The sequence below is a fragment of the Haliotis cracherodii genome, unplaced genomic scaffold (genome assembly GCF_022045235.1).
Source record: "Haliotis cracherodii isolate W230 unplaced genomic scaffold, xgHalCrac1.p SCAF_1, whole genome shotgun sequence".
Lineage (NCBI taxonomy): Eukaryota > Metazoa > Mollusca > Gastropoda > Lepetellida > Haliotidae > Haliotis > Haliotis cracherodii.
This window is the reverse complement of record NW_027266264.1, coordinates 33,351,421-33,371,659: the sequence shown is the minus strand read 5'-3', so window position 1 is coordinate 33,371,659 and position 20,239 is coordinate 33,351,421. Positions and strand designations below refer to the sequence as shown.

General features: G+C 40.5%; 1 protein-coding gene across 2 annotated transcripts in view; it reads left to right on the top strand.

The window, feature by feature from the left end:
• Nucleotides 1-14,255, top strand: part of LOC139476180 (uncharacterized) — a 39,671-nt gene extending 25,416 nt beyond the window's left edge. For both annotated transcript variants that reach the window (XM_071259387.1, XM_071259388.1), the window contains one exon: nt 8,725-14,255. In XM_071259387.1, coding sequence (XP_071115488.1) covers nt 8,824-11,802 — 2,979 coding nt within the window. In that variant the 5' untranslated portion in view covers nt 8,725-8,823 and the 3' untranslated portion in view covers nt 11,803-14,255. The remainder of the gene's footprint in view (nt 1-8,724) is intronic.
• The last annotated feature ends 5,984 nt before the right edge of the window (nt 14,256-20,239 follow it).

The window sequence follows — 20,239 nt, the reverse complement described above, 5'->3', positions numbered from 1 at the left end:
CAAGACAAACTATTAGTTATGAGCAACTATGAGCAACAACCCAGGCTGTGTTCGGTGGATACCATTGTGATCACCCAATCCACATTTGGCAGATGTTTCAAGCATCAACCACTGAAGACCTATAGAGTACCCTCCAGGGCAGCTTGCCACTGTGTCATGCAAGCTCCTTCCACAAACATCTGAGATATGACATGTGGTTAGCACTAGTTACCTATATAGGGTCAACATCTGCAAAACAGGATTGTTGTTTTATTGGTCACTGACCTGTGATAAGGGGAAAGTTACTGTTTCTACATGGAACACCCCAGTGCTGACAGGGCACTGTCAAGGTTTATACACAACCGTGAATTTTAGATTATTTTAAGCAAAATATATTATGAAGAGTTCTTTCTATTTAAATATATTTTTCTTCTGTGTTATCAAAGTGATTGTAGAAAAAATGAGCATTAACGTGAATTAAGGTAAGATGAAATTTCCTTTTCGGATTATATTTTGTCCATTGCATGATGTGCAAGTGTTAAGATAATAATGATAAATAAATTACTTTCTCACATTGTTAATGTTAAACTGTTAAAACAATTCAAAACGCATGACAGCGTGCTGACCTTACTGTACTATTAACACTGTTTACACATTACCATAAATATGATAATATTGAAATAATGACTAAATAATGGCAAGGTCTTAGTAAATCATTATTAGCTGTCAGTGCTGTGTCTGTCTACATTAATAAATGGTTCTGAACATTAGGATCATTAGACTGCTGAAATCATTGAAACGTTTTGAATCAAGGTAATCATTTATTTCTCCTAAACCAGGTTTTCTCTGAGGCCACACACACGCTATCTGATATTTGTGATAGCTCCATTCATATGGCCTGTGCCATTCAGTAACCCGATACCCATATAGAATAAAGATGTTCAAAAGTGGGCGTGTCCTGCAAGTGATCCTGTCCACAGGGCTGATATGTGTATGTGATCGAGACGATCATCCTATCATGAACCATGCACCTGTTTTTATGAAGGGGCGAAATAGATTATAGGAATTTGATGCACATGATAACTAACACAAATCCAAAATTTGGAGGGTTCTGTCACAATGATCTGGATCCTTTTTCCAGTCATGTTTTGGACTGTGCAGCTGGTACTACGTGGAAAATTAGCAAGTGTCTTTGTGTAATCATTATCTGCAAGATTGATGTGCATGGTGAGTCTTTTAGCTTCTAAGCCATGACAATTGATGCGATATGCAAGGATGATATGCGATATGCTGCAGGCTGCATAGACAAGATCGAGTGTGAGTGACAGACTTGGCTTTATTGCTGCCTGAACTGTATTTAAATGTTTTGCTATTACTCAGTTTATGGGATAGAAAAGATTTATGTGAATTTGCTAACAAGAATTTGTTTAGGGTATTGTGAAACCTATAATGTAAGTGAATACCATGAAAACAGTTTTAAACCATAGTGGCGCTAAAGGATCCTGCAAGGGACTATGCATTTGCATCGTCATAAGCCAACTAGTTGCTTGTTTACAAGGTTTTGGCTGTATGAAATATACCACTCAACACATACTAAGGACCAAAATAGTCCTCTCTGGTATATTTTGTGGACCTTTGGAAATGTTAAGGAGTATATTGATTAAACGAACACCCGAAATGAATTAGGTATTTAAAAAAGGAATATACAGTATGATAACCATGTTTCAACATCAGGAACGTATATGTGGTGAAAATAGACAGTGACGTGCGTTTATTGTTTATGGCCTTGTTAGTGTGTGTTTAAATGTTAAACATTTCTTATGGCCATATACAGCTGTTGCATTTGACATCAGGATTGTCCATGTCGCATATACATCACCCCTGTGATGACACACACGCTGTTGGGGTGACAGTTAAATGTCGATAATAAAGCCACACAGGAGTGGTATAACTATACAACCGCCAACTTAGCCTTATCTGAGGATAAGCATGTAGTCAAATTGAGGCGGCACTTTTCTTCCTTTTTTTTCAGTTTGTGGATTCAACTGACTGGAGCCAAAAACCAGTCAGATAAAAATAGTTTGAAGTTAGTTTTGTTTTTATGGCTGCTCTGTCTTTGTGAGGTTATAAAATAAGATTCAGCTTCAAAGCTCAAACAAAAAGTAATTGTTAACTGTTCAGATAATTATTGCTTGATTGCATTGTATATATTTGCATACCACTACCATCATTTTGATATTGAGAACATTTGTGTATGTGTTCATGTTACGGTGAAAATATCAAATATCTTTCATAAGGGTATATAGAATCTGATTTGTTGGCATTGACACAACTTTGTTGAAGGTGATATCTTTCTGCTCTGACTGTACATGTTCATTGCAGAGTGAAGTTCACCCCACATGTCAAGGGTATTAGTAAAGAACACCCATGGATGTATAACAATCAGCAAACTGGGAAACCAAATGAGAATTTACATTGAGATATGACTTTGTTTGAAAAAAGACATGTTGTAAATCAGGCAGCCATAAAATCTATGGCTTGAGTTGACCTAGATGTGCAGTGGAGGTTGTTCAGCAGAGCGTGGCATAAACATGTAGAAAGACTAGTACATGTTTTTCTCCTTTCAGAGATTAACTATAGACCTGTCTGTTTTCTAAGGCATGGCTGAAGATTTTGAATTTGTGGAGTTTGTTTTGTGCTGGTTGTGATTGCTGAATGGTCTATGAGATGGTGTTCATGGTCGACCAGAACTTTTTATTTTTAACTGGAGCACCATGAAATCATATTACCTGACCTGGAACCTCCTCCACGAATGTGAAGATGCGTTTCTGCTGTTACAGCCTGACCTTAAGTACATCCCAAGATTTGTTGTGACATGAGCCTTTAAAGTGTTAATCCTTCTGAAGCTGTTCAACATCCTGAGCAATGAATCAGGGCCTGTCCTTTCTATGTCAAAGATGAAAATATTATGAAAAGGCCATTCCTTACCATTTGCACAGAAAAAACTTGGTAACTTATGCTTATGGTTTCAAGAAAAGATGATATTGAACATACAGTCACGCACATACGTTTAATAAGTTATTTACAGATCACTTAATCCTAATAAATGAAAAGTGGAAATAAAATAATATTGGAAAAGAACTATTTTTATTATTCCACTGACTGCAAACTTTCATATTCACCATTACATCTTTTTTGCAAAGAATATGTCATAAACACATCACATATGTCATCACCTTCACATAACGTCTTGAGCACGTTGAGGACGCCAAAGAAACCTGAAATTTCTAATTCCCCACACTTCCATATTTTGTTCTCACACAAAATTAACAAAATGTTTGGCAGAAAAGTATGTATGTATGTAACATTAACACAAGACACATTGTAATATTAATACTAGATAATTAAGTACATCAGCTGATGTGTGACAATCCGTTTATGACTGATCTGTCAAAGACGTTTACCCTTTGTTAACTGAGCCGTTAATAAGCATTGAAGTACATGTAGTTGGATTGAACTCTGGTGCCTTCATCTGCACAGCATCTCACAGTAATAAAAGATGCATTACCCTCAATAATACATGACCAGATTCCACTTGAGGTACATCCAAGTAGACCTATCTTAAAGATTTTAATATATTATTCAGGTTAAAATCAAGGATTATGTATTTCTGTTTGACCTGTTTCTGTTTGATTGTGACAGAAGTGGGTGGATATATGTTGCACTAGACTTGCACTAGACTTGCACTAAACAAACAGCTTACTCATATGCAGGTCCCTTTCCAGGAGTATTACATGGAAAATTTTATGTATAGATTTAATGACAATTATGAAAATTAAACAAGCTCAGGACACATGAGCATGACAGTTGAACCTGTATGGCCTGGCCTGAACTGACCATTCCATTCCATTCGGATGTTGGATCGGGTGGGCTGGGGTGAGGGGCAAGGCAGGAGGTCAGTGGTATAGAGAAAGAGGCCATGGATTGAGGGCACCTGCCATAATGCCCCATCATGCATCAGGCAGTGTGTTGACCAGCATGTACCATAGTCCACCTCCAGTCATGGCCTGAAGAACGGAGATAACACTTGACTTTTTACTTCAACATTCTGTGGATGGATAGGTGTTTCTGCTTGTTGTGTGTTATTTTACCCCATCCGTATGAGCATTTGAACAGTAATGGTACATTTGTACAAGACTGCTGTCTACAGAAATATTTTGAGATAAGATTATTCATGACTCAATGTTCACAGTTCTGTGCTGAGAAAGGGATGGAAAGAGTGAACTGCTGAATTGATGTTATGTTCCTTAATACTAGTTTTATGTGCATATTGAACTGTAAATGATATGCATTTACAAGTAGAGTAAAATGTCTGCTTGGTGACAGAAAAGTAATACGTAACCTTATAAGTATTTGACACAGGTTCTGATTTGAATTGGGGCGGTCGGGTAGCCTAGTGGTTAAAGTGTTCACTCGTCACGCCGAAGGCCTGGGTTTGATTCCCGACATGGGTACAATGTGTGAAGCCCATTTGTGGTGTCCTCCGCCGTGATGTTGCTGGAATATTGCTAAAAGCATCACTCACTCACTCACTCACTCACTCACTCACTCTGATTTGAATTGAAGACCTGATTATATTAGATAAGTCCACTTGCTCATATATTGTAGATGGGAATCCTCTACATCATGAACAGGACACATGTACAGGGTGTGCATGGGTCATGTTACACAAAATTGACACGACATAAAATTGGACTTGAATTCTTCCATACACACAACCTGCCTTCCTGCTCCTGAAAACCTGAACTAGTGTGACAGTGTTGATCTATGTAGTCTAGAGACTGGACCCAGCAAAACACTATTCCATCCTAAGATATATCAGGATATGGGAGTTAGATTATCATGGTTGTATGACAACTTCTTAGATAGGATCCAGAGCTCGACATGTGATGCTAGCGTTTGGACTACTGTAAATATGTAGGAGGTACAGTAAATGCCTGTCAATCTAGAAGCTAGCATTCCATGTGAAATTGTCTGAATTAAGCAATCTTGGGTACAAAGACACATTCCCAGCAGTAATCACCATTCGTATTTGTCTAGTATCATGTGTTAACATATGGCAGCAAGTCATTAAGAAATAGCAGGAAGAATGATCTGATCAATCTTCCTCATTGAATGTACTGATTATTATTCTTTCTCAGCTACTATACATTTTTCTTTTTGAAAAATTATTAAAGATTTGTCAATAAAAATAGGATTTGCCTAATTTTGATGTGTCATTTTCCTTCAGAAAAGATATTTAACATTATGGAATTTTATATGAGTAATACTAAAATTTAGCCTTAATAATGAAACATGAAATGAGGAAAATAAATGTTCCTATGACCTACTGTAGAGGTTTGGTCAGAGTATTATGCATACAATCCCTGAGTCAATTCATTTTGGTCACATATGGGGTAATTCTGTCATTTTTGGAAGCAAAAAGATGTGCCCATCATCTAAAACATAAAACAGTTTGGGAACAACCACCAACTGGATTTCCTGAGTCTATATTCAGTGAAGGAACACAGAAATATATTCTGGAGCTGGGATATTTATGTGTTCCACTGAATGCTAAGTTATGTGTTCGCTACAAAAAAAAATCATGTATTCAATAGATTTAACTGCAAGCCATGAATCAAACAGCAGGACTGATTGACACAACGCTGCACACATAAGCAACATTTTATGGAGAACCCAACAATATTCTGTAATGTCTTTTTCGGAGACTGCCTGGTCTGACTGTTCAAGCAATACTTCTTCAATACTGTTTTAAGCAGTGACTGTGACTCCACACTCCGTCAGGCAGTGGGTGGCCTGGGTGGCCCAGTCGTCTAAGCCACCGCGATTCACTGTGCGGTTATGTCCCTTGGGCACGCCAGAAACCTATGATTGTGGGTTCAAATCCCGGTTCGCCCTGATTATGTTTCTAGGCTTGTCAGCACCATACCCGTGCTCGTGGGTTTCACCCTGGTGGTAAACGTCTGAGACCTGCATCAATTCGGGCTCTCCTCCCACATTAAGCTACCACGGCAGCGTTAAACCTAACTCACTCACTCAGTCTTTCTGACAGTGAATGCATGTAAACTCATCATATGTAGAAATACATAGAGATTTTGTTTAGTTATTTCATTATGTGATGTGTACTGACAGTTCATTTTATAAGAACCAAACTGAAATGCCTTGGCACCCAAAGTCATGTCAATGATTATGGTTAGGTTTCTACAACATGAGATATGCCTAGACATGTACTAAGCATCTTTATATTGTCTGTCTTGCAGAACAGTAATATCAACATATCTGCAGTGTTGGCAAACAGAAACCTTTTCAATTTTTCATTTTGTTAAAAATTCCTACTCTAAGTAGTTAAAGAAAATGAAATTTGAAATATTTTAAGCTTATCTTTAATGTTTGAAAACAGGTTCAATAGAATTTGTTTGGGTATTTTCATAAATATATGATATACAATCTCATTAAAATTATATCTTTTATTTCGATGTGATCCTATCTGCTTTAAGATCTGAGGACACCAGAGAAGGTCACGCCAAGTGAATCCTTTGTGAATTTGACTGCCCAATTCAAGTGAAGGAGGCGTTGTTGGTTCCTGAGCCAATCTTATGTTGATTCATGTTCAATTCTTACCCATGACAGTAACCAGGTAACACATAGTGTTATCACTGATTTTCATTGATATATTCGTATAAATTCCATCACTGTTTTGCCTTTTAAACCCCATAAAATTGTGTTTTGGCGGAAAATCAAGACTTTGATGGTACTCTTTTGGGTTTAGATACATGGAGCAGATACGACAGGGTGAACAAAATATCGCAACAATATAATGGCAATATAACCTTCATTTTCGAGATTCAGATATGCAATTTTTTTCAATCATTCATATCAAGAAAGTTCATTTGAGACTACAGTAAAATACGGTTATAATGAACTCAAAGGGACTACTAATTTTAGTTTGTTTTAACCGTAATTCGTTATAAGCATATATACAGTATAACTACAGCAAGTAGTCGGGACTAAAAAGTTAGTTCGTTATATCCGTTAGTTCGTTATAAGCGTGTTCGTTATAACCATAGTTTACTGTACCTCCTTTTGAGGTGTAGTGGTGTGGATGTGGGTGTGTGGGTGTGGGTGTGTGTGGTGTGGTGTGTGTGGGTGTGTGTGGGTGTGTGGTGTGGTGTGGTGTGGTGTGGGTGAATGTGTGGTGTGGTGTGGTGTGTGTGGGATGGGGTGTGTGGTGTGGTGTGGTGTGTGGTGTGTGTGGGATGGGGTGTGTGGTGTGGTGTGGTGTGGGTGTGGGTGAATGTGTGGTGTGTGTGGGATGGGGTGTGTGGTGTGGTGTGTGTGTGTGTGTGGTGTGGTGTGGTGTGGGTGTGGGTGAAGGTGTGTTGTGGTGTGGTGTGTGTGGGATGGGGTGTGTGGTGTGGTGTGTGTGTGTGTGTGGTGTGGTGTGGTGTGGGTGTGGGTGAAGGTGTGTTGTGGTGTGGTGTGTGTGGGATGGGGTGTGTGGTGTGTGTGGGATGGGGTGTGTGGTGTGGTGTGGTGTGTGGTGTGTGTGGGATGGGGTGTGTGGTGTGGTGTGGTGTGGGTGTGGGTGAATGTGTGGTGTGTGTGGGATGGGGTGTGTGGTGTGGTGTGTGTGTGTGTGTGGTGTGGTGTGGTGTGGGTGTGGGTGAAGGTGTGTTGTGGTGTGGTGTGTGTGGGATGGGGTGTGTGGTGTGGTGTGTGTGTGTGTGTGGTGTGGTGTGGTGTGGGTGTGGGTGAAGGTGTGTTGTGGTGTGGTGTGTGTGGGATGGGGTGTGTGGTGTGTGTGGGATGGGGTGTGTGGTGTGGTGTGTGGTGTGGGGCATGTATTACTATTCATGCAGTGTTGGCCTCAGGCCAGTGTCAGCTTGTGTCGTTGTGTCATTCTCCTCGTCTTTTGCATTGTCATCTGTCATCCTTGTCAGTCTGCCATCAATTGTCATGTGAACATACACATTCATATTTCAAGCAGCTCAGTAAGCCTTCATAAACCTTTCACTTGGACCAACTGATTCAATGAAACGCATGCAAAGTATGTGTGTATGGCAGTTTTGTATAATTAAGAAAAAACAAGTCATATGACAAAACTGTCCTGAAAGAAGTCACTTGATGTTGACACACTTTAGTTTATCATGCTCCTAAATTCTCTAGAAAAGCATTTCCTCGCACTGTAAACGTCATCTCAGAAACCTCAGAACACCCCAATTTATTCAAGAGGTTTAAATAGCAGCCATAATGAAAAATCTTTTTGTGGCCATTACTGCACCTTGTTCAGAATGTAATGACATTTGGTATTTGTTTAGTAACATAATTATTTCTAATATATTTTTAATTTCTTTTTGATATCAATGCTGACAGTAACTATTTTTGACTGTCAGAAAACAAAAAACAACACCAGGTCCGATTTATTTCCTTCTTTAACAGAGTGTGTCGATCTTGAGTTTGTTAAAGGAAAATTAAATGCTGTGTTAGACTGAACATTGATTGACCATCTGTCTGTCTGTATATTTATAACTTTTTTATGTTTTAATTTGTAATGTAGGCCCTTGTACCAAGAAAATCTGTGAAATGAGTTAAGTCGGACGGGCTTTGATAGATGATGAATTACTATGAGATTCTGTGATTGTTTCCAGTGCCAGCTGTGTACTGACAGTCTTGTGTCTGTTTCAGGTAGAGGTGTGAGGAGGTAAATGCAGCATCTACCTCCAGTCCGTGTAATGGTCTCTCCTACCTGTTGTCAACTACCTCACCCCACATTACCCATCTACCATGAGTGGCAGTAACAAGAGCTACCTCCCCTCGCAGAGGATGATGCCTGTTTACACCACCGTCAGCCCTCCACAGACAGAAAGGAACAGTGTACCAGAGTTCCCATACGATCCTGTGCCCAGCAAAACATTGTCGTCGCTTTCCAAATCTACTTCATATGGCCTGTCTTTGGAAGAAAATTCTTCACAGTCCAAGTCGGCTGTTTTCGCTATGGCTCCAGGGGAGTCTCCTAAGCAAGTAGCTTCATATTCGCGAGTGCAGGAATTCCCCTATGACCCACCTGACAAGAGCAAGCCCCCAGACTATCCGTACGATGATCTACCCAATGGTGGGAAGTCTGGGCAACCTTCTGCCGCTGCGTACAGTCGTGGTGAAGACAAGACCTCCCCACCCTCCTTAGCTTTAGCATATCCTCGCATGCAGGACTTTCCATACGGGTTAAGTGGTGTAGCTATGCCTAGCTACAATTACAGCAGTGAACTATATAGTTATGTGTCAAACGGGTTTCCTCGAAAGTCGAGGATGTGCAGCTATTGTGGAAAAGTATTCACTCGATCCACAACTCGTCGTTATCATGAAAAGCGGTGCCCACTGTTGCGAGCTGCTGGTAGCTTGTTAAAGAACGAAACTCAAGTAGCAGCAGCAGCAGCAGCAGTGAAGACCGAAACCTCTCCATCTTACGCTTCAGCAAATACCTCGCACACTACCGTCTCCTCAAGTCAACATACCTCATTTGCACTGGCTTCTTTATCCTCCCAGCCATATGCATCTACCTCAACTGCTGCTGTGGACCAAAATCGAAATGCAGTTAGTGGGATTAAGGGTGAACCTCACGAGATGCTAGATCCATCGCCCTCAAATTCTGAAAGTTTTAGCCAAGGAGATCTTAGTACCCCACGTTACACCCCTGATTTTGATTCAGCCAATCAACAGGTTTTAATGTTTTCCCCTCCAATGAAGGACCGCTCCTCCGAATCGCCATTATCATTACAGACTGATAACCAGACTGCCTCAGATCATCAAGATACGGGTGAACCATTAGTGTTCAAAGATAACATGGACCACAGCACAGCCTCTGATCTGGGGGCCGGCAGTACTGATGCCCTTTACAGCAACTCCAATGCCGGTTACCAGCAGTACAAGGACATTCAAGTGTCGCGACAATCGTCTTATCACTCAGGGATCGCCACTAGTTCATATAATAACACCGTTTCTCAGGGTACCTCAGGAGATGGCAGCAGTTTCAATCAGGACATGGCTCAGGAAAACGATAATATGTGTGACTCCAAATCTGAGGAGCGTACACCGAAATCTGTTCTTGCCAACAAATGCAGTATTTGTGGAAAAACATTTGATTCACCTCGTCAGCTTCACATACATGAACAGCTGCACACAAAATACAAACCATATGCATGTCGTTTCTGTGGCCAACGTTTCCTCAAAGTATCAATGCGTATTGCGCATGAACGGCTTCATATCGGAGAGAAGCCATACGTCTGTGCCATTTGTGGCCTGACGTTCACACGCAAGTACAGTGTGCGGCTTCACATGCGAAGGAGACATACCGATGGTCCATGTCTTTGTCGATATTGTGGGAAGACGCTGTACACATTGCAGACTCTGAAGAGCCATCTGCTGTCACACAACCTGCCCAAGTCTGAGAAAGAGTCTCTGCACTACCTCGGGACATCAGGAGGGGAGCGCATTGCTGATGCTAGTGGTGCCAAAGAAGACGATGAAAATGCAGTAGTACCAACAACTCCAGAGGACCAGCTTGCACAGTCCAACAAAGATCTAGCTCTTGCTATGGAGCTTGAGCTTGGAGGCAATTCAAAAGAGAAGGAATGGTGTAAGCTGTGTGAGAAAGAGTTTCCCAAATCATTCATGAGATATCACGAAAAGCTCCATGCTGATCAGAAGCCCTATGAATGCCCTACGTGTAACAAGAGGTTTGGTTACAAGAATAACATGAAATCTCATATGAAGCTCCATGCTGGAATAAAACCATATCAGTGTCATGTGTGCGGGGCAAAGTTCACACGTGGTTCTACATTGCGGCGCCATGCTCGGCGCCATGGGATATTCACGGAAAGTGTGTGGGATTTCTTTGTCCAGAAGGGTGCTTCCTCAGGAAAACAGAACAATGTCTCAAAGCAGAAGGGACCAGTGGGCCCTCTGAAAGTGCAGACTCAAGGTCAAGGACAGTCTTCTCCAGAAATATCAAGTTCAAGGTCAACACAAGGTGAAACCACAAGAGCATCAGTAACGCCAGACAAATCAGTGAACTATGAACGCGGAGCGTACTCTGGACCGCCCGCTCTGACTACGAGTACCATGTACCCTGGCTATGCAGCAGTAGCCACCTTACCCGAGAGTATTTATCACACATATCCATCTACCTCACACTTCAATGTTAACTATTCCAATTACACTGCTAGTCAAGAACCTCAGGCTGATGCCCTCAACCTGAGCGTGACCAAGGACGCCATGGAAGCTGCTGCTGCTGCTGCTGTTGCTGCTGCTGACATAGCAGAAACCTCCGAGGATGAAGCAGAAGGAAGTGAGAGCAAGAGCAACATATCCTCCCACACTTGCACATCGGGTGGTGCTAGTGTCGGGGTGCAGGTCAACCTCTGTGGCTGTACCGATAAGACCTCACTCCTCGCAACTTTGCCATTTGACCACCGACTTCTCAGTCCACTTAATATTGACGGGTCCGGGACGACAGCAACGAGTCCCTCGCTGAGTTCAGGGGGAGAAAACTTTAATCAGGAATCTGTATCCACGCTGATGAGTTCGGGGCGCCTGTTTCGTTGCAGTCACTGCGATTGTTACTTTTCTGAGTATGCCATGTACCGTATTCACCAGAAGCTGCACGCACGGGATGCCAACCGACCCTTCCTGTGTCCTGTGTGTTTTGAGGACTGTCATGACAAGATGTACTACGCGTTGCATCTTTACGAACACCTACGCATGTGACCCACCTCAACAGACAAGCACCTTCTCAAACTTACCTCATTTTAGCATTATCATCATTATTATTATTGTTGTTGCTTTTAAGGTATTTGCCTGTCTCAGGATAGACAGCTTTCAACTTGTTGAATTTATGGTCATAATGCATTATTCAATGATTGATTTATGGATCTAAGTTGTTGATGTCTGCTTGTGTAAGCTCTCTTGATAGGCACCTGTATTTCAATCAGTAATGATTTTCTCCATAATAGGCCTGAAATCTACCTGTAGTATCTTTCCAAACCAACTGATGTATGTTGTTAGCATCATTCTGTCTCATGAGACCAATATCCCTTTTTCAGATAATTCCAATGTGAAAGAAAATTGTTGAAAGTTGTGACTTCATGTTTTCTCCTAAAAAGATCTGTTTTACTAAATGTATATTAGTGCTTGCATTTGGGGTAGATATACTACATTTATGAAAGTTAAACTTATTCCTGTGATAGATTGATCTTTGATAGCTCAAAGTGGCCTTTGTTGAGAGATATGTGTAAAACACGCATTGTTTAAAGACAGTGATGTACTGCTGTAAATACGTGAAAAATTGTAGAATGTATGTGTTTGTTACGGGTCAATGCTGGTAACCACGGAAACACCAGATTTCATGGTTCCTTATATGTCTTAATAGACTAGTGCATTACAAGCTCTGTTTTAGGGTGAGTATATTACAATGAAATGTGTCAGGGACATAGTGACTGAAGTCTAGTGATGTGTACAGTCCTCCCTTGTGCCTTAGAGAGGGAAATAGTTGTTCTTGTGTACCACTATGGTAGTGAATGTCCCATAGTGGGGAAACGGACATCGCCATACGCTCTGCCCCTACCATGGTAGTGGGTGTTTAAACATATGAAAAAGACATCATGACCATATGCTGTGCCCCTACCATGGTAGTCGATGTTAAGGAATGCGAAACAGACATCTTTTCTGTACATTGTACCCCTTATATGATAGTGGATTTTTATCAGTGTGAAGCAACATCTTAACCGTATGGTAGTGTCTTTGAAACTATTTAGTTTTTTATCCAAGTTCAAATCAGTATCTTTTGTCTCGAATTTTATCATTAAAGAAACAAAACAAAACAGATGAAGTAATATTTCTTGCAAACAAAAATGAATCATCACAACTCCAATGTGTCTTCTTGTTAGAAAGGCCACAAGTAGGCAACAAGTCTGCTGTCATGACAGGGGTGCAACCATGTTGGTTTGGGGGACATTGTGGTGTGGTACATGCTGCCACCAAGATGCCCTGTCCAATCTGTCATGGAGAAGGATGTTTGTACAGTGGGACCCCATTTATCTGGACATGGTGAATAAGAATCTGTAGGCTGACTTTCTATTAACAGTTACTCATTATCTCTAGATTAATGGACACAAATTAATCAGTTCGCATGCTACCTGAACAAAAAACATTTCATTAATCTAAACCCCAAAACATCATCACTCTTAATCAATGGCCTTCTTTGCTAACCAGCTTTATGCACCTTTAGCCCTTTGGTCATTGACAACTAGGGAATTATGGATGGAAAGAGCAGTTGTGAGTCGAAACATTTTGATCTTTCAATGGATATTGTCCAGATAAGTTGGTTTTCACTGTATGCTTATGTAATTCCTTAGTATCTGGACGTGATGGCAAAAGGTTTCCCCCCTGTCTTACACTCATACCTCATACTTTGTGTTTACTGCGTTAAACACTGTTGTCTTTTGATTGTTATGTTCTGGTTGAGCATATTCGTGCACACAGTCCAGTGTCCTCTACCTGTGTGTGGAAGGCCTGTTGAATGTTAAGGTTGGAGGGTTAGGTTGGTGGTTATTTGTTCAAGGATTAGGTTGGGATGACTTGTTCAAGGGTAAGGTTGAAGGGGACCGGTGGGAGGGTTAGGTTGGTGATGACTCGTTCAAGGATTAGGTTGGTATGACTTGTTCAAGGATTAGGTTTTAGGGAACCGGTTGAAGGATAAGGTTGGGATGACTTGTTCAAGGATTAGGTTGGGATGACTTGTTCAAAGACTAGGTTGGGATGACTTGTTCAAGGATTAGGTTGGGATGACTTGTTCAAGGATGGGACCGGTTGAAGGGTTGGGTTGGGATGACTTGTTCAAGGATTAGGTTTAAGGGGATCGGTTAGAGGGTTAGGTTGGGATGAAGTGTTCAAGGGTTAGGTTTAAGGGGACCAGTTGAAGGGTTAGGTAGGGATGACTTGTTCAAGGATTAGGTTGGGATGACTTGTTCAAGGATTAGGTTTAAGGGGACCAGTTGAAGGGTTAGGTTGGGATGACTTGTTCAAGGATTAGGTTGGGATGACTTGTTCAAGGATTAGGTTTAAGGGGATCGGTTAGAGGGTTAGGTTGGGATGAAGTGTTCAATGGTTAGGTTTAAGGGGATCGGTTAGAGGGTTAGGTTGGGATGAAGTGTTCAAGGGCTAGGTTTGGGAGGGCCAGATTGGGGATGGTCCATTGAAGGGTTAGATTTCAGTGTCAGGTTTGTGTAGGGAAGGCCTATGTTGGCGGCCTGGTGAAAGGGTCAGAGTGGAATAGGCCTGCTTTTGGGTGAGGGTTGAGGGGACCTGTTCTAAGGGGCCGTTGACAGGCGGTAGTGAAGAGTGGGGCCCGAGGTTGGGAATACAGGCTGACTGAGAGAACTGTCACTTCGTCTACCTCATGTTTTGGCAGAAGGGGAGGCACTGGACAGCACTGGCTCTGATTATTTCAGTATACCTCAATATATCACTGTATGTAATTGTCCTCATTTACCACAGATGGTGAGACTCCTTTATTTGTCCTATATTGTATGTATTGGATGTATGACTTGCATTTTATGTTAATCTCAGTTATTGTATTGTTATTGCCTTGACCACTATATGTAGGCTGGTGCAAGACCTACACTATGTAGTAGTTTTAGGTAAGGGATGAACTCCTCAGGAAAACTGTCCTTTCTCTACACTCTATAGCTTCACCCAAACTTGAATATTATCTCCAGCATTGAGTCCACATGACGGTTTGTACATTCGACACACGTATTGAAGGAGAAATCAAAGCCATTCATGAAATTCGGATGTTTAGTTTCACAGTTTGTAACAGTTCTATCTACGAATGACATTGGAAACTGTTTGGGCATTATGAACTGAGACAGGATTTCTGTAGAATCCCAACTTTGTTTACCTCCAACTCTGTTGCTAAATCAGTTGTACTTCACATTAAGGGTATTGAATCCCAGGCAGCTATTGTAGAATTTACATACCGGTAGCCACTGACATGCTCCACTATATAGGTGCTGAATGTTGGCTCCACAGTTAGCACACACACACGTTCATCCAGCTCCATTTACCACACACACACTTATTCACCAAGCTCCAGTTATCACACACACTAGTTCATCCAGCTTCAGTTACCACACACACACTAATTCACCAAGCTCCAGTTATCACACACACTAGTTCATCCAGCTTCAGTTATCACACACACTAGGTCAGCCACCTCCAGTTATCACACACACTAGTTCACCCAGCTCCAGTTATCACACAGACACTAGTTCATCCAGCTCCAGTGATCACACTCACTAGTTCATCCAGCTCCAGTGATCACACACACTAGTTAACCCAGCTCCAGTTATCACACAGACACTAGTTCATCCAGCTCAAATTATAACACAGACACTAGTTCACCAAGCTTCAGTTATCAAACAGATGCTCCACTCCTGTGACAGTCAATCACATTGGCTCAACATTTATCACATGGGCAGATGTAGCCTTCAAGAAACTCAAACCCTTCACTGCATTTGACTTCTCAGGAAAGCTCTTGTGGCTCAACAAGCTGTTTAGTATTTGACTCCTCAGGAATTCCAAGAGTACAGCTCACATTTCACTCATCACCTTCCACAGTTCACAGGATTCATTCAACATCTCCCAGGAAAACACAACCTTTTGTTCATTACACAATAAAAATTTGATTTGTTATTGGATCCACAGCACCACTGGTTCCATACAAGGACACAAAGACATTGATCATCATGACGAAAGAAAACCAATTAAATGACTCTGCTGGTTCCACAGAATCCTCATTAGAACACAGCCACACCCACAGCCACACCCACAACCACATCGACCCACTCCCACACCCACATCGACCTACACCCACAGCCACACCCAATGCTGAACCACAACGAGGCACATGAGTACTCCACTGGTTCCTAAACACATTCATAATACAGGCTCCATAGAATCACAATACACACACACACACACAATACAACTACAAGAACTGACATTGCAGAAGATTCACCTTGCCTTACCCACCAGCATTACTGTATACTCTACAGCTTCAATCAGGTCCGAGCAATGATCAAATCAACTGAAGGCTTCACAAGCTAATCACAATGAGCATTCTAGTCTAAATGTTATAACTAGACCAGAAGAACATGGCACTTAGTAAGGAGTAATGTTTGGGTGAGACTGCTGTTTGACTTGATGTAGAGATCTGACAGAAGGAACATTTGACATCCTCAGGAGGGGCCAGTATATCCTATATTTGATGTATGTATGTGTATTATATAGCTATATTATTACACCTAGTGTAAGAGAGTTTATATATCATAGATTATTACTGCCTACACAAACACTGTATATACTATGGTGGTGTTACTTGTTAGTGTTTTGACAGGACCAGATGCTGAATGAAGAAGGGAATGAACTACACAAAACTCAGGTCTGCATTTTACTCTGTAATAATTGTCACTGTAGTTACATAGCTCATTGTTGTTTGCTAGCCAGACATAGCTCCTGGGCGACATTGCCATCACCGTTGTAATCATTGCCACTGAGGTCTTCTTGATTGATGTGAGAGTAGGGTGGTACACAGCTTACACTTACTCTCAGTTGGACAATCAAGGCAAATGTTGGACTGGAGAATGAATGTATTGTGTTGGAGTATTGTCAAAATGGCTGGAGTACTGGTTGAATGGATATCAAGTCAGTTGAACTTTTGACATCAGTTGTGCACCAGTTGCAAGTTAGTGCTGCATTGTTAAGTGGTGTGACTACTCAAGCCAATGTCAAACTTGGATAATTTGTTGTTATTGTTAAATATCCTTAATTGAATTACAGATTGCAGGTATTACATTGTATACAGTTTTAAAAGGGTACTTGTCTGTCAACTCGTGTCTGTCCATTTGCTTTTTGACAAAATAACAGTGAAGCTTGCTTGACTTAATTGACTGACTAGCGTGTGTTAGTAAAAGAATTCTCTCTGAATTCTCTCTGAGACAAGTTCCCTTTTAGCATTGTAGGAAGGTAGGTCATGATGACGCAAAATCATTATTATCTAGCCTCATGTGTATAATGTGTAATTCAGGTCCAAGTAATTGGTATATTTTTTTGTACACGATTAAACTTTAGACCTCAGATTTTTTACATTGAATTTTTTGTTAAAGATATTTTATTGTTGTATAAGTTCTGCTAAGTTTGTTATGCTGAGTGGATGAAGTAAACAAGCTTGCTGTGATCCACAGCATTACTGTAAAGATGTTATGATATTTCATGAAACATTTATACAAGTGATGATTCATCTTTGTTGAAAAAAAAAAATGACGATGTGATTGTGTGTGGTAAAGTATCTGGTGCACATGACTGTGTAAAGGGAGCTAACTCTGTCCTAGCACTCACATTGCAATTCTGTGAAGAGTTGTCTAACTTGACAAAATACCCTTGTTTCAAATCATAAATTTGATGTTGCCATGCAGTTGTAGTTTTAACTGGTGATGGACATTATTGGGGAACATTTTATTAACAAAAATCAAATTAAAGGGTATTTTGTGAAGCAAACATGAAACTTGTGTTGTTCTGGGAGCAGTGGCTTGTAGCGTACTCATTGTAGAATCATCTCCTTTCTACCAAAGAAAGATTCATTGTTCATAGGGTCATCTCACTGCAGTGTGTTGCCTACTGGTTCTTATATGAATAATGAACAGACTTTAACCTACCTCATTTCACTGGATTTTATATTTAATTTTTGTGTACAAAGTTGTTTTATCCTGGCTGTATATTAAAAGAGGCATATAGCTCTCTCTCATATATATATCCTAGACTTAGAACCAGCTATTCCTGTTTGTTATGTATTGGAAAATTGAGACAAATTGTTGCACATATCTCAGTCCTCATGTGCAACGCTATACATCAGCTCTCACATTGTGTCACACGATAGAAATACGGTATTTTTGATATTGCCACCAAACAGAGCAGCATTGTAAGTAGACAGATATTTGTCGTTGTTAACTACCAATTTTCCTACAAGTAACAGTTTCTCACAGTAGAGACATTTGCAGTCACTGGAGGCCATCTTGTAACAGCATTCTTTACAGTTGGGCAAGTCAGTATGATCCCATGATCGGGCTAGATGGGTTCGGTGGATTCATAAATGTGGACAGTGGATTGCACTGAGGAAGGAAATGCGAATTCCAATGAAATTGCGTAAATGTTGACATGATCAGTGACAAGAAGATAATGTATTGTCCAATCTTTTTTTTCAATATTTGTTTGATCAATTGTCCATCTACTAAATCTCTTTTTTATCTTTTGTTTGCATAAAAATTGATATCTTCTAATCAGAAATACTGATAATAGTGATCCTAAATATTTGAATAAAATGAGGGTGAGAAAGTGGGAGAGATTATTGATGTCAATCTCTTATCTGTCTGCCCTAAATGTAGGTTAAATGGGATCTACATTTGAAAGTATTATTTCAAGCCACTACTTGTTACCTGTCTTCTTTAAACTTAAAGACCTTCTTGAAGACAAGAAAAAATATTGTTTTTGTCAACGGGCATTATCAAAACAAATACTTATAAATAAAGCGTATTAATTTGGATGTGTATTCATTTTTATTTTTTTCGTAAATTAATTTTTTTTAGTGTTTCATTTTGCCTGGTATATAATTCCAAAAACATCAAATAGAAACCAAAAACTGGTCTCACTGAAAGTATTACCTCATGAAGTGTATTTGAATTATTTAGGATCAACAATTTTCTAATAATCATTGTCATGCTTTTACCTCAAATCTAAAATTGAAGGTTCTGGAGTTCAAAATAAGTTAATCAAGAATTACATTTAAATATGACTTCCTCTTTCCCTACTTCATTGTAAGGATTATATTCACACCAATAAATACGCTTGTGTTAAGGAAAAGGAAGAAATATTATTGCTGTAGACTGAAATCTGTCAGCCATGAAGCTTTGTTGGGCTTTGTTGAGATCGTGATTAATTTAATTCTTTCAGATTACCTTTTGAATATTTAATTTCAGCATCAAATTTTGTCTGATTTTGATTCACTTGAATGACTGTTGTTTAATTAAGCCCCTAGACAGCAGTCATTAACATGTTTCTGATAAAAGCCAACATGTGTCAAAGGGATACCAGCTTCAGTAGATTCACAAGATGACATGACTTCATATGGCATCCTACTCTGAGTTGTGGGAGTTCTGATGCTGAGAACCTACAGGGAACTGTTCACAACTGGTACTCTAAAACAAAACACATTATTGGATTTGTCATCTTCTATTAGTATTGTTTTCTCTTGGACAAGATGAATTGTTGCAGATTTGTGTGAACTGTCTCTAAGAATGCTGCCAGAATTTGGTCCCATGTCAAACTGCTAGTAGTACTCTCCCTGGCATTCCTGTTGTCTGCATGAGGCTGTCTGTTTGACCGTCCGTCTGCTTCGTGTACGCTCCTGGCCTTATTCACCAGAATGACTATCTCAAACAACACCAGCCATTAAGAATTCCATTTTGATTTTAGTAGGCTGCTCAGGACTACTATTAGTCTGATATAAGACATCTCTTCATTTCTGCCAATGTGATTCCCATTGTAGAATCTTTTTCAATGACAGGGGCAGATAACTCCAAATGCATTTCATAGCTTGGCCCTATATTGTTATGGTAGGTGATCCTTTGCATTGTCTCTGTCGTGGTTACCAAAAATTATTTTTATGAAAACCATTCAGATTTGTCATTAGTTTGAGTAGTATACTATATGAGAAACATGATGCTTATACTTCATTCAACCATGTGCACTGTCATTGTTCGGTCCATGGTTTAAGGAAATCGACAGTGCTGCCATAGTGTAAAACTAGCATGTTGTCCTGCATTTGGACAGTGCGTCTTGTAGTGTTTGATGATTGGTGTTGTGTTGTAGACGGCCGTGATCAGACAGACGGCACTCTCTTGTTATTGGTTCATGTTGTTATACCACCCAGCATGGCGGTGGGGACTGAGGATGCAGGACTAGCAGTGCTGGCAGAGGGGGTAGTGCAGGTCAAGGTCATCTCCTTGTGGGGCCCTGACTGACTGACTGACTGACTGACCGACTGTCCGTTATGTTATGACATTATACACCCTTGCATCCAGTATGGAAGTAG